The sequence below is a fragment of the Coregonus lavaretus genome (assembly GCF_964263955.1).
Source record: "Coregonus lavaretus genome assembly, contig: HAP1_SCAFFOLD_518, whole genome shotgun sequence".
NCBI lineage: Eukaryota > Metazoa > Chordata > Actinopteri > Salmoniformes > Salmonidae > Coregonus > Coregonus lavaretus.
Genome location: NW_028167098.1, coordinates 301,757 through 314,374, shown reverse-complemented (window position 1 = coordinate 314,374; position 12,618 = coordinate 301,757). Strand labels below are relative to the sequence as shown.

General features: G+C 41.0%; 1 protein-coding gene across 1 annotated transcript; it reads left to right on the top strand.

The window, feature by feature from the left end:
• Window positions 1-2,725: 2,725 nt before the first annotated feature.
• On the top strand, window positions 2,726-12,277 carry LOC311113875 (SLIT and NTRK-like protein 6). The gene is given in 3 exon segments (XM_084189161.1): window positions 2,726-2,848; window positions 2,850-2,873; window positions 8,752-12,277. Coding segments are annotated over 3 exon segments (2,616 nt in total). The 5' UTR covers window positions 2,726-2,783; the 3' UTR covers window positions 11,279-12,277.
• The last annotated feature ends 341 nt before the right edge of the window (window positions 12,278-12,618 follow it).

Sequence of the window (12,618 nt, the reverse complement as noted above, 5' to 3'; positions counted from 1 at the left end):
AAACGTTTGACCCAAGTTAAACAATTTAAAGGAAATGCTACCAAATACTAAATACTAATTGAGTGTATGTAAACTTCTGACCCACTGGGAATGTGATGAAAGAAATAAAAGCTGAAATAAATCATTCTCTCTACTATTATTCTGACATTTCACATTCTTCAAATAAAGTGGTGATCCTAACTGACCTAAAACAGGGAATTTCTACTAGGATTAAATGTCAGGAATTGTGAAAAACTGAGTTTAAATGTATTTGGCTAAGGTGTATGTAAACTTCCGACTTCAACTGTATATCTTCAAATACTGAACCAGTCTCATTCAAATACCTCCAAGACATCTACTTTCAAAAGCTGTTCATTAGTAGTTAGTGAGGATTCAAATAACTGTTATTTACTTAATGTGGGGACAAATTCTGATTCAAATTAGATGTTACGAAACAGTAAACCCAATGAACAAATGTTGGACTAAATAATCTAACTACAGATGGATTATTCTATATGTTATCTTAATATATCTTACCCCATGAGAGTATAATATTGTAAGTGAAGCCCAATGCCTTTTCAGATCAGATAATCCCTTTTTGAACATCTTCAGATCAGATAATCATTCTTTGAACATCTTCAGATCAGATAATCATTATTTGAACATCTTACATTTACATTTTAGTCATTTAGCAGATGCTCTTATCCAAAGCGACTTACATGAGCAATTAGGGTTAAGTGCCTTGCTTAAGGGCCCATCGACAGATTTTTCACCTGGTCGGCTCAGGGATTAGAACCAGCGACCTTTCGGTTACTGGCACAACGCTCTTACCCACTAAGCTACCTGCCGCCCTGATCAGATCATCATTATTTGAACATCTTCAGATCAGATCATCATTCTTTGAACATCTTCAGATCAGATCATCATTCTTTGAACATCTTCAGATCAGATCATCATTCTTTGAACATCTTCAGATCAGTTAATCATTATTTGAACATCTTTAGATCAGATAATCATATTTGAGCATCTTCAAATCAGATAATCATTCTTTGAACATCTTCAGATCAGATAATCATTCTTTGAACATCTTCAGATCAGATAATCATTATTTGAACAGTTTCCAAATGCACCTGACACAATCAGTCAGATATATGGTAATGATATATACTGTAACTGTGGGATTCAATTGGAGTCAGATCCCATCCAAGCTCATGCACTACTAACCAGAACATCCAACCATTTATATTTTATATAGGATGAAGTATGCACAGGGTGTTTGTTTGTATAGGCCAATGTATCATAGACTGTCAACAGACAGTCGTTATAAGGATGGTTCAGCTGCTTAAGCTTCAGACCTTCACACATAACTTCCATTGTATGAGGCCTCAGTGAGTGACAGGTAAAATTGTAATGGAAAGAATACAGTAACTGGTAGTGTTGATAGAATGTAAATAACCAATAATATGTATCTATGTGCTTTCAGGATGAGAACACATTTTCAATGTGGATGTCTTAAACATGTTTACATTGCATTATTCATGACAACTGTCAAACATGTCAATTGTCTTTCATATCTAGTGGGTGAAACCATATCCATTGTCTCCTGTTATTTTGAGCATGAATAAAATATGATGTGTTGAACACCTAGCCTACTGCTAGCTTCCCTGATAGAAACTGTAAAAAGCCAGCCACGGTGAGGGTTTATTTTACTGTAAAACATATGTATGTAAACACCATTACAAGGTAACCTCTGAGCAGTAAACATTCCTTGTAGTTCACTTGAAATATTAGGATTCATGCTTACCACACATAGCCATAAAGGACACGCCTGCACACACACGCGCACACACACACACACACACACACTTACCATTGAAATACTTTGGAACCTGTTATTTCTGACAGTCGTGTGACCCAAAGAAATATTCACTGTGAACAAGGCACTCAGGAATGAATGGTGATATGACAGGTTGACAGGAGGGAGAGGTAAACAAACACCACAGTGAAATCACTTAAGGCTGACCTGGCTACTGGAATCCAGTTGAATTTGATATAGGCTACACTGGAAGGTGTCACTCAGATTGTGACAGTCCAGAGTTCAGAACTGAAGGGTAATATTTTTTCCACAAAAACACTAATCTTCACACAAACAAAAACATAAATAAAACATTACTGATCTAGATACATATCTAATGAATCTGTAATGGCGCAAATGAATTGATATCTATATATACACATTCGAAATAATTATATTATATCAACATTCACAGGGCTACTGTAGGCAACCTGACCTACAGAACCAGATTCCGTTCTCTAAACGCGTTCCACAACACCATTCAATGCCATAAAAGTCACTAAGTCTCGGGGGGAGGAGCCCAGAACAACTACAATACTTCGGAGCTTTCCGTGGCTCGAAAGCATGCACATTCTAACGAACTATACGAAGGATCAGCAAACCAAATAGGCTCTACAGTTGTACTCACCTTTTAGTTGCTGGTAGCTTAGCACCGACTAAGTTAACAGAGAGGACTGACCAGAGACACTAATAAAGGATCTACATTAATTAATTAATTAATTAATCAAAGATAAAGTGGAAAGGCCAACACATCCAAAAACTGCCTCGGACTAGGATCGTGTCGGGTTGAACACTTTGCAATATCATGGAAATATCGGATTTGTAAACGCCGACAGTCTTCTACAAAAACAAGAGGGGACAAGAGTTAACGTTAGTTACACCAGTATGCCTAGCCTATTCTCTAAAGAAGATGCTGTAAAATTGAAATAAACAGCTTGAGGGACTTTTGATGCCTTGCATCCTTACGTCTCCACATGGATCAACCTCTCTAACCCAAGCATCCTTTGGATTTGCCAGTCTTTCTAGCTCTGCACAACGGGTAAGTAGCCTATCATATCCAAAGAACGAGAAGTCTCATAATTTGTAGCCTACTGTTATAAGTTCGTTACTTTCTCAAAATTGTTTGTTGACAACCTTTCTTTAGACTGGTAGGACATATAGTAACTTCAACTTCCTGCGTCTGTCTTGTGTGGTATCCAGGTGTCCGTTCGATATGTTATGGTTTGTTCGGACTAGCTGGAGCTGAGGCTGGGAACTCGCTTTCCTCCAAATAACCTACAGACATATCGATTGTTATTATATTGGTATCTAAACCTTCGGGGTGTTCTCGTGTGTTTTTAGAGATTGCGGTTGGAAAGACATAACTTGGAAAATTGTTATCCCCCATTTACAAATGGGATTGTCTGATTCAATACCTCTTTAGTTTGTGAGGGCAGTTGAACTAGTCGAAATAAAACTGCTAAAGTACACCTGGGTCGACAGACACATTAAGGTATTTTACGCGCACGGTCATACATTAAATTCAACTACACGTACTGTAAATCTTTAGCAACGCATTGATTTAGCCTACTACAATTAATCGTCATTGAGAACATGTACAATGATTCAGCATACGCTCACCTAAAATATTCCCTCCCGATTTCCATTGGTAATAAAAGCACACACTAATCTTACCAGCTGACTTGACTCAAAATGTATTTGTGCAGACGTTCTAATTTCAACATGTTTTGTGTGTAAAACAGCAAAGTTAGGCTACCACATAAATGGGGCATTTATAACATCAATCTAACATGGAAGGTACCTGACCCTTCCATGTAACCAGAATGCAATTACTCAACTGTGCACTGTAACTGCAGATTAAATATTGTTTTAGAATGTATGAAATAAAATACACGTGCCTAGGTTTTAAATGAACTACATTGTAGGCATGTGTAGAAGAATATTATACATTGGAAAAAAAATAGAACAGAATGGAATATGACTATGGATTCCATGTAAGTGCATGGTCTTTGAGCTAAAGGATGACCAAGTTGAGTTTGTCATCAAATTGATGCACTGTGCATTAAAATCTAACTTAAAACATGAAGAAAGTGGTTACATTATATGGTTATTTTGCTAGATTGTATTCCTGCTTTGGTAGGATCATGTAAATTCCCATTTGGACTGTTCACCCGTGAACACTCCCACTAACTGTATTCCTGGTTAGGCAAGTCATTGAGTATTAATTAATGGAGGTGCAAATCAAGGTACATCCACAACATTGTTTATTTGGCATATTTCAGAACAGGGTTGTTTTTAATGCTTAAAAGATGGCAAGAACAGGAAACAAACAAACACACATGCACACACACACAGACCTTATGAAATAGTTGCAATGGAACAGGGAGTGAGTGACCTTTCGTCTATCTTGAGTGGGCGAATGTAATTATTATCATCCGTGGACTGAGGACCATGGTGACGTCTCTGTGGATGTATGTGGGAGTAGTGGTTTCCCTGTAGGGCAAGCACATCACTTCCAATACACTGGAATAGGGAACTGTCCTTCCATTAATTGGCCTGGGAACATTGGGCAGGGGCCCTCTACCAGGTTCATATTCGTGCACTGCACAATACAGTGTGCAGAAGCTCCTAATTTGCTCTACAAGGTGTCGAAAGCGTTCCACAGGGATGCTGGCCCATGTTGACTCCAATGTTTCCGACAGTTGTGGCAAGTTGGCTGGATGTCCTTTGGGTGGTGGACCATTCTTGATACACACGGGAAACTGTTGAGCGTGAAAAAACCAGCAGCGTTGCAGTTCTTGACACAAACTGGTACGCCTGGCACCTACTACCATACCCCGTTCAAAGGCATTTACATTTTTTGTCTTGCCCATTCACCCACTGAATGGCACACATACACAATCCATGTCTCAATTGTCTCAAGGCTTAAAAATCCTTCTTTAACCTGTCTCCTCCCCTTAATCTACACAGTTTGAAGTGGATTTAACAAGTGACATCAATAAGGGATCATAGCTTTCACCTGGATTCACCTGGTCAGTCTATGTCATGGAAAGAGCAGGTGTACTTAATGCTTTGTACAGTCAGTGTGCATGTCAATACACAAATGCCAATGCCAATGCCATACACCATGCATAAATACTTAATCATATACTAACAGCACCTATCTATCTAGAGGGGCCATTTGAATCATGGTGTTGATTTGAAACTGGTAAAGTGGTGTACGTGACTTGAAAATGTTGTGTAAAGTGATTATACTGAAATCAAAGCCTTTTGTTTTGGGTTGGCTTTAAATGTTATAATCTTGTTTTGTGTTATGGATCTACACAGATTAAAGGGATACCAACAAATAGTAAGTTATTGTAAGTTATTTCAACATCACGTCATTTTGGATGATGCTTCTGTAGAAAACAAGATCTGTTGATGAGACTTTTACTGTCACTACTTTGTGTGGTGAGGAGAAATTGTTACAGTCACTTGTCAAAGTGATTTATCATGAGGCATTGAAAGTTGACTAGTTTTACAAGATCTCCCAGGTTTGGGCATGTCTGTGGTTTTGGGCATGCAGCTCAGTGCTGTTATGGAAGATCCTCTTCCTTTTACCGTAATGACTTAAGTAAAGACAACTCTTAAACAAATCATGGGCCCTCTATAATCCAATGACTGCTTCTGTCAGTGTGTGACATTCTCAAATGGCCTCATCCGAAGTCTCCTTTAAAACAGAAGAATAATTAATTTCTGGTCTAACTAGGGAGTAAGGGAGGGGGATTCCTTTCGACCAGATTCTGCAGTGTACTGTTTTACAGTACTGCAGAACCTAGTGCCTTTATTGTGAGAACTATTCGCACAGAAATGTACATCTGCTATCTGCAGATGTCTTTCTTGCAAAACATATTTAAAGTCACTTGGTACATCTGACTGATAATCCTTGCGAAAAACAATTGCACCAAATTAGTTAAACAGACCATTTGAAATGCACGCCTGCTAAATCGTCTTTACCAGGGAAGCTGGGTGCCCTCCTGTCGCGCTGCTATTATTAGCCTATCACGCATATGCTCGCTATCAACGAGGAGGGGCCCACCAGCCGGGCACACTGTAAAGAATGTGCTGCATTGTCTCTTGTGGCAAGGCGTGTGCACGGAGGTGTTTAGTCAATCAGGCACCAATTATAGCTATCTCGTCGGGGGATCAGCTGTGTGTGTGTGCTGTAAGATTGGCCGCCTGAATGGAGCTGGGTTCGCAGCTGACGTGATGTAACATCATGGACGCCTGCTATCTCTTAGCCACTGTGTGTCCGTTATCAATGCTGTGGGGGGGGGCATCAGGGTTTGGTTGCGTAATGGATGACATTGCTGTGGAAGACCCCCTGCTCTGGAAGAAATGCCAAAATGTGGAATATATTGGGTATATTTCTGTTAAAGTCAAAGCCTCTGTTGATAGTGATAAAGACATCTTGACCATTCCATTATTAAAAACTATGTAAAATACTGAAGCCTTTCATAACCACCCATAATTATGCACTGAGTGTACAAAACGTTAGGAACACCTTCCTAATATTGAGTTCCACCTCCTTTTGCCCTAAGAACAGCCTCAATTCATTGGGGCATGCACTCTACAAGGTATTGAAAGCGTTCCACAGGGATGCTGGCCCATGTTGACTCCAATGCTTCCCATAGTTGTGTCATGTTGGCTGGATGTCCTTTGGGAGGTGGACCATTCTTGATACACACGGGGAAACTGTTGAGTGTGAAAAACCCAGCAGCGCTGCAGTTCTTGACACACTCAAACCGGTGCACCTGGCACCTACTATCATACCCTGTTCAAAGGCACTCCACAATCCATGTCTCAATTGTCTCAAGGCTTAGAAATCCTTCTTTAACCTGTCTCCTCCCCTTCTGCTACACTGATTTGAAGTGGATTTAACAGATGACACCAATAAGGGATCATAGCTTTCACCTGGATTCACCTGGTCAGTCTGTCATGGAAAGAGCATGTTTTGTACACTCAGTGTATACAATAGTAGTAATAGTAGTCTTGTTAGTGTTGATGGTGGTAGCAGTAGATGTAGATGTAGCAATAGAAGTAACAGTAGTATCCTGTGTCTGCAATGCTTAGAGGCAGAAAAGAGCAGCTATATGAAATAATGATTGACGCTTTAGCATATATGTCATTCCCCTTTACCGAGGATGTGTCTACAAGGCTATATCAGTGCCATGTGAACTGCTCTGCTCTGGGCAGAGGGGAAGTATTAGGAGCATCAGTCACCGCAAATCAATTTAAATGGGCAAACAATGGTCTCAAACGGGAGGAAACAGCAATAGTATCTGTTGTTTAGCTGAAAGCTATGATTTGCTATGACTTAATAACAGGGTTGATATACTAAATTGTGAATATTCCACACCACCGTGACATTTACATTTGAGTCATTTAGCAGACTTTTCAGGAGTAATTAGGTTTAAGTGCCTTGCTCAAGGACACGTCGACAGATTCTTCACCTAGTCAGCTGAGGGATTCGAACCAGTGACCTTTTGTTTACTGGCCCAACGCCCTTAACCGCTAGGCTACCTGCCACGGTTATGTTAATACACCGTCAGTGATGCAGGATAAGGGTGCAATGGACCCACCAAGCAGGAACCACCTAACAGATTGCACTTGAGAGCAATATGAAGCAAACAGAGTGAATGACTTATTTGTCTGGCGATATATGGACAAGGATCATTGTGTATATTACAATGGCCGCAGGGGATGAGTAATACACGTTTTATTTCCGAGGTAATTTTTCTTTCGTTCAGAATGCACCGTTTTCCCAGTTATTTTTCTATGACCTCTTACTAGCTCAGTAACTGCTTGCTGATGAGTTGCCCTGCTTACATGCATGAGAAGGAATTATAAGGCTTCACTGGACTCCAATGGATCTGTGTAGTCGCTTCGCCACAAGCTATACACATTTGATTCTGAAAATAGATGTGGGACAATTTTTTTCCCCCTATCCTGACCCTGTTGTCATCCATTGTATAATGCACCCAGTCACGTGTCAATAGTAAAACATTTAGTGATAACGGATTCAGTGATAAAGCATTTAGTGATAAAGCATTCAGTCTTTGATCAGTGGAATTTTTTTCTTCGACCAATGCAGTGCAGAGCTGTCATCCAACAGTGTGAGGCCTGTCATACTGCACAATACACCCAACCTATAGTATCAAACTAGTTTGGTATCTAGGGAGAATCAATGAAATAGCATCGCTTCGTGTGATGATCATACATTGCTTTATGAGAGATTTCGAAAAAGAAAATTGCATGGGTGAGAAAATAAGTTTGCTCATTTGAGGAAAACAAGTATTTCATTGATGCTGCCTCTTCTTTGGTAAAAAACATGGATCAAATCTATTCTAGGCCATACCCAAGTGTATTATTTAAACAGATGAAGTTTTCTACCTTACCTTGTATATGAGGTATTGTGGCCATGTAAACAAGATTCCAATGTTCACTAGGCCATGCATGTTTTAAAGAAAATGAATTCCTCACATCTCCAGCTCCTTCCAAGATAACTGTATTCTCCCTTCATGCATATGATACATCAATAAAGGCAATTGTATTCAGTTTAAAGTTCATTTTCTATACTGTGAGAATTGCATTGACCTTATGATCCAGGATTAAAAGTATATGCACAGTTCTGAAAGAATGGGTAAATGTACTTTCTGTAATAGGAGGCCATGCTTTGTCTGTCTGAAGGGACAGATAATCTACTCAAAGTAGTTAAGATACTTATAGCAAAAATATATAAACAGATACTTTATTGATTTAACCTATGTTTTTATTATTTTCCAAGTCAATTACATTTTGGTAACATCTCTCGCTCTCTCCCTCCCTCCCTCCCTCCCTCTCTCCCTCCATCCCTCCCTCCTCTTTCTGTTTTGCAGATACACCGGACAGAAAATGCTACCCTGCATCGTTTTCCTTTGCTCTTTTTTCGCTGCTGCTTGTTTCCAAGACATCCAGCCCTCCAAGGCATTTCTGAGCGAATCCTGTGACTCATTGTGTACTTGTGAAGAAAAAGATGGCATCCTGTATCTTAACTGTGAGGAGAGAAATATCAGCAAGATCTCCCAAATCAAAGTGCCGTCAGCTCTACCTTTCCATCTCAATCTGTACAAAAACGACTTGGTGGAGTTGTGTGCAGAAGACTTGGAAGGTTTAAAGAATGCCGTTTCGCTTCATCTCGGGGCTAATAGCATACAAGAGCTTGAACCTGGGGTCTTCAGTGCACTGGGCTCCCTGAAGAAGCTCCACATCAACAGTAATTTCCTGGTCATGTTGAAAGAAGACACTTTTCACGGCTTGGTAAATTTGGAGTTTCTCCAGGCGGACACAAACTTCATTCGCGTGGTCGAGCCGGGGGCATTCAACAAACTCATCCGCCTCAAAGTTCTGATCCTCAATGACAACACCATCAAGTTTCTTCCCAGCAATATTTTCCGGTTTGTTCCGCTCACCCACTTGGACCTGCGGGGGAACCAGTTACAGACCCTGCCTTACGTTGGCTTCCTGGAGCACATTGGGCGGATCATGGAGCTTCTTCTGGAGGACAACGACTGGATGTGCGATTGTGAGATCCTTCACCTAAAGATCTGGATGGAGAACATGCGGGCCCAGTCGGCCATTGGGGAGGTGGTCTGCAGCAGCCCCCACCATCTCAGGGGCACCATCCTGGCCAAAATCAAGCGGGATGTTCTCTGCCCCTCTCACGCCGATATCAACTTAGAGGAGCCTTCCAAGTCACTGGACATGGTGGTCACTCCGTCTTCCAAAGTGGCAGAGATTCCGAAGTTGGAGGACGCCAAGGATGACGCAAAGATTCCGACACCTGCTTATGTTCCAGGGAGTCCTTGTGTGGAGCACTGTTCTTGTCACAATCACCCTGTGGCTGGGTTTTTAATGCATTGTCAGGACAGAGGGATTCAGCGGATATCAGATATTGGAATACTTGAGCAAAGCCCCACCAAGCTGGTGCTCACAGGAAATATGATTCAGAGACTGTTAAAATATGACTTTGTCACATATGACGGTTTGGAGTTATTAAATTTGGCCAACAATCGAATCGATTACGTTGACAATGAAACTTTTCTCAGCTTAAGCAATTTGAAAAAACTTTATCTCAACGGCAACAGAATTGAAACGCTTTCCGCGACCATGTTCATTGGACTCCACAACCTTGAATACCTATATTTGGAATACAACATTATCAAAGAAATTGTTCCAGGAGCTTTTAATCCTTTGCCAAATCTCAAACTCTTGTCTTTGAATAACAATCTGCTGACTAGTCTCCCATTGCAGATATTTCGCAACGTGCCCCTCACCAAACTGAACCTGAGGAAAAATCTGCTCATTCACCTGCCCGTTAGCAACGTGCTGGACCAGCTTGACTCTTTAGAGCAGATTTATTTAGAGGACAACCCCTGGGACTGCAGCTGTGACTTAGTCAGTCTCAAACAGTGGGTTGAGAAGCTGAGGAAGGACACAGTCATAGGTTCCATTTTGTGTCACACACCGAGAAAAGTGGCAAAGGCTGAGCTGAGGGCCCTCAGAAATGAGTTGCTGTGCCCCGGCCTGGTGACCTACTCCTTGCCCACAGACGAGGACGAGAGTGTGACAAGCACAGTGGCGATTGACGGCGCTAGGAGCGGTTTCTTCAGCTCCATCATGGACTCAGTTCCGCTCTCCGTTCTGATCCTTAGCTTGCTCGTCATCTTCCTCATGGTCATCTTCTGTTCGGCGGGCATCGTGGTGTACCTCGTGCACAGACGGCGAAGGAGAGTGAAGAAGAAACAGGCGGAGGAGCAGCCGCGGGAGAGCAGCAGCCCCATCCACCTGCAATACAGCATGTACGGCCAGAAAACCACCCACCACACACTGGCACAGAGGACAGGAAGCCCTGTGTACGACGAGCGCTCACACAGCCCCATCGTCCAGATCTGCCGCAACCCCACCTACTGCGCTCAGCATAAAGAATATGACACCGACCTCGATGAACTGGACGAACCAAAGCACATCTGTCGTAGCATCATGGAGACAGAGAATACTTCCCCTCTCACAGGCTCTAATTTGAAGTTCAGAGCTGTGACGTCAGACTGCCCAACTGAGTTCGTAACACTCGGAGATGCGAGCTCCCTCTATAAAAACATACTAGAGAGGGAGAGGGTTAGGGAGCTGCAGCAGCTCGGAATTACGGAATACCTCAGAAAAAACATGTCCCAGCTGCAACCAACGGTAGAGATGCAGGTCCCAGGACACCACGAGGAACTGAAATTAATGGAGACTATTATGTTGTCGGGACCGCGGAAGGTCATGGTGGAACAAACGAAAAATGAGTACTTTGAACTCAAAGCTAACCTACACACCGAGCCAGATTATTTGGAGGTTCTGGAGCATCAAACTGCATTTAACTGATATAAAAAGACAACTCATGGTTTTATATTCAACTCGAGAAGTGCCTTGTCCAAAACTGCCCTCTAATATGTTCACAGTCTAAGACCTACATATCCCACAGCGGTCTTGGACATACAAGTCATTTGTAGCACAGAATATACTGTATAATGATCTATTTTCTTGTTATTTTGTTGTCCTATAGACAGACAGCACTTGAAGTTGCTGATATAACAGATATCTTGCCCAAATGTAATTATCTGGTAGAAAGGCAAATAGGTACTGCAGGGGTATGTTTTTTTTAACCAGTTGAGCTTAGATCTTTGGCAGGCCTCAATGCTTTCCATCAACTATGTCAGGCTGTTTCAATCATATGCCATAATCAGCATGCTCAAAGTGCCATAGACTTAACAAAATGCCAACGTGTTCTGGGTCTCAATGATGGAGTGCACATTAGTGCTATCATTCATTAGATTTAGCCCCTGCGTTATTTCAATACCACATTTTGTATTCCAACCAGTGGGAACGTGTTGATACAAATCCATTTTCCCAAAACATAGCACTTAAAAGTCCCAGTACATATATAAATCATATCTTGTATCTGTAAAAAAAAAAAAATGCATTGCACTAATCAAACACCATTTAAAAGATGGTGCATGACAATCAATTTACTGTTGAACAACACTTCCTGTTTATTGTTGTTCTTTTCCTACTATTGAAGGGGACATAACTACTGAGGTGTTTAAGAACCTTTGTTTGAGTGTCATTTTTACAAATCACATCCGACCAGTTTCTCTCAGCATGATAAATGTTCAGGATATGCGTTCTTTATTATTCTGACTGAGTAAGCAACCCTGTTCAACTCTAAAAATGTTTTATGTAAGCTTTATTTTATACCAATGTAGATTACATTATTTATTCTGTACATTTTGTATATATGTCACACATTCTATGTTATTTTGTGCCTTCAGTGTTGTCCAGTTGAAAATGTATTAATTGTAAATAAAGAATTGCAATACTGCAAATATTAAACAATTCAGATTCAATACAATAGATAAGCTTGCAGGTATATTGCAGAGCTTGTTGCAAAAAACAACTTTCTGTCATTATCAGTTGAGCATAAAAAGTCAGTGGAAAGTGACCAAACATCTAATATTCTAGCACATTACAGTACATGCTCAACATGGGAGTGGGTGAAATCATGATGCTATTCTACACAGAGGGCACTTAAGATAGTAATGAAGTTACATTGTTATTCACACTCTGTTATGCATGTCCTCAATGCTGCTGCATGTTCTATATTCCTCCCATGGACATACAGTACTGCATTCTATACCATCTGAGTGCATGTTTGAATAAATCAA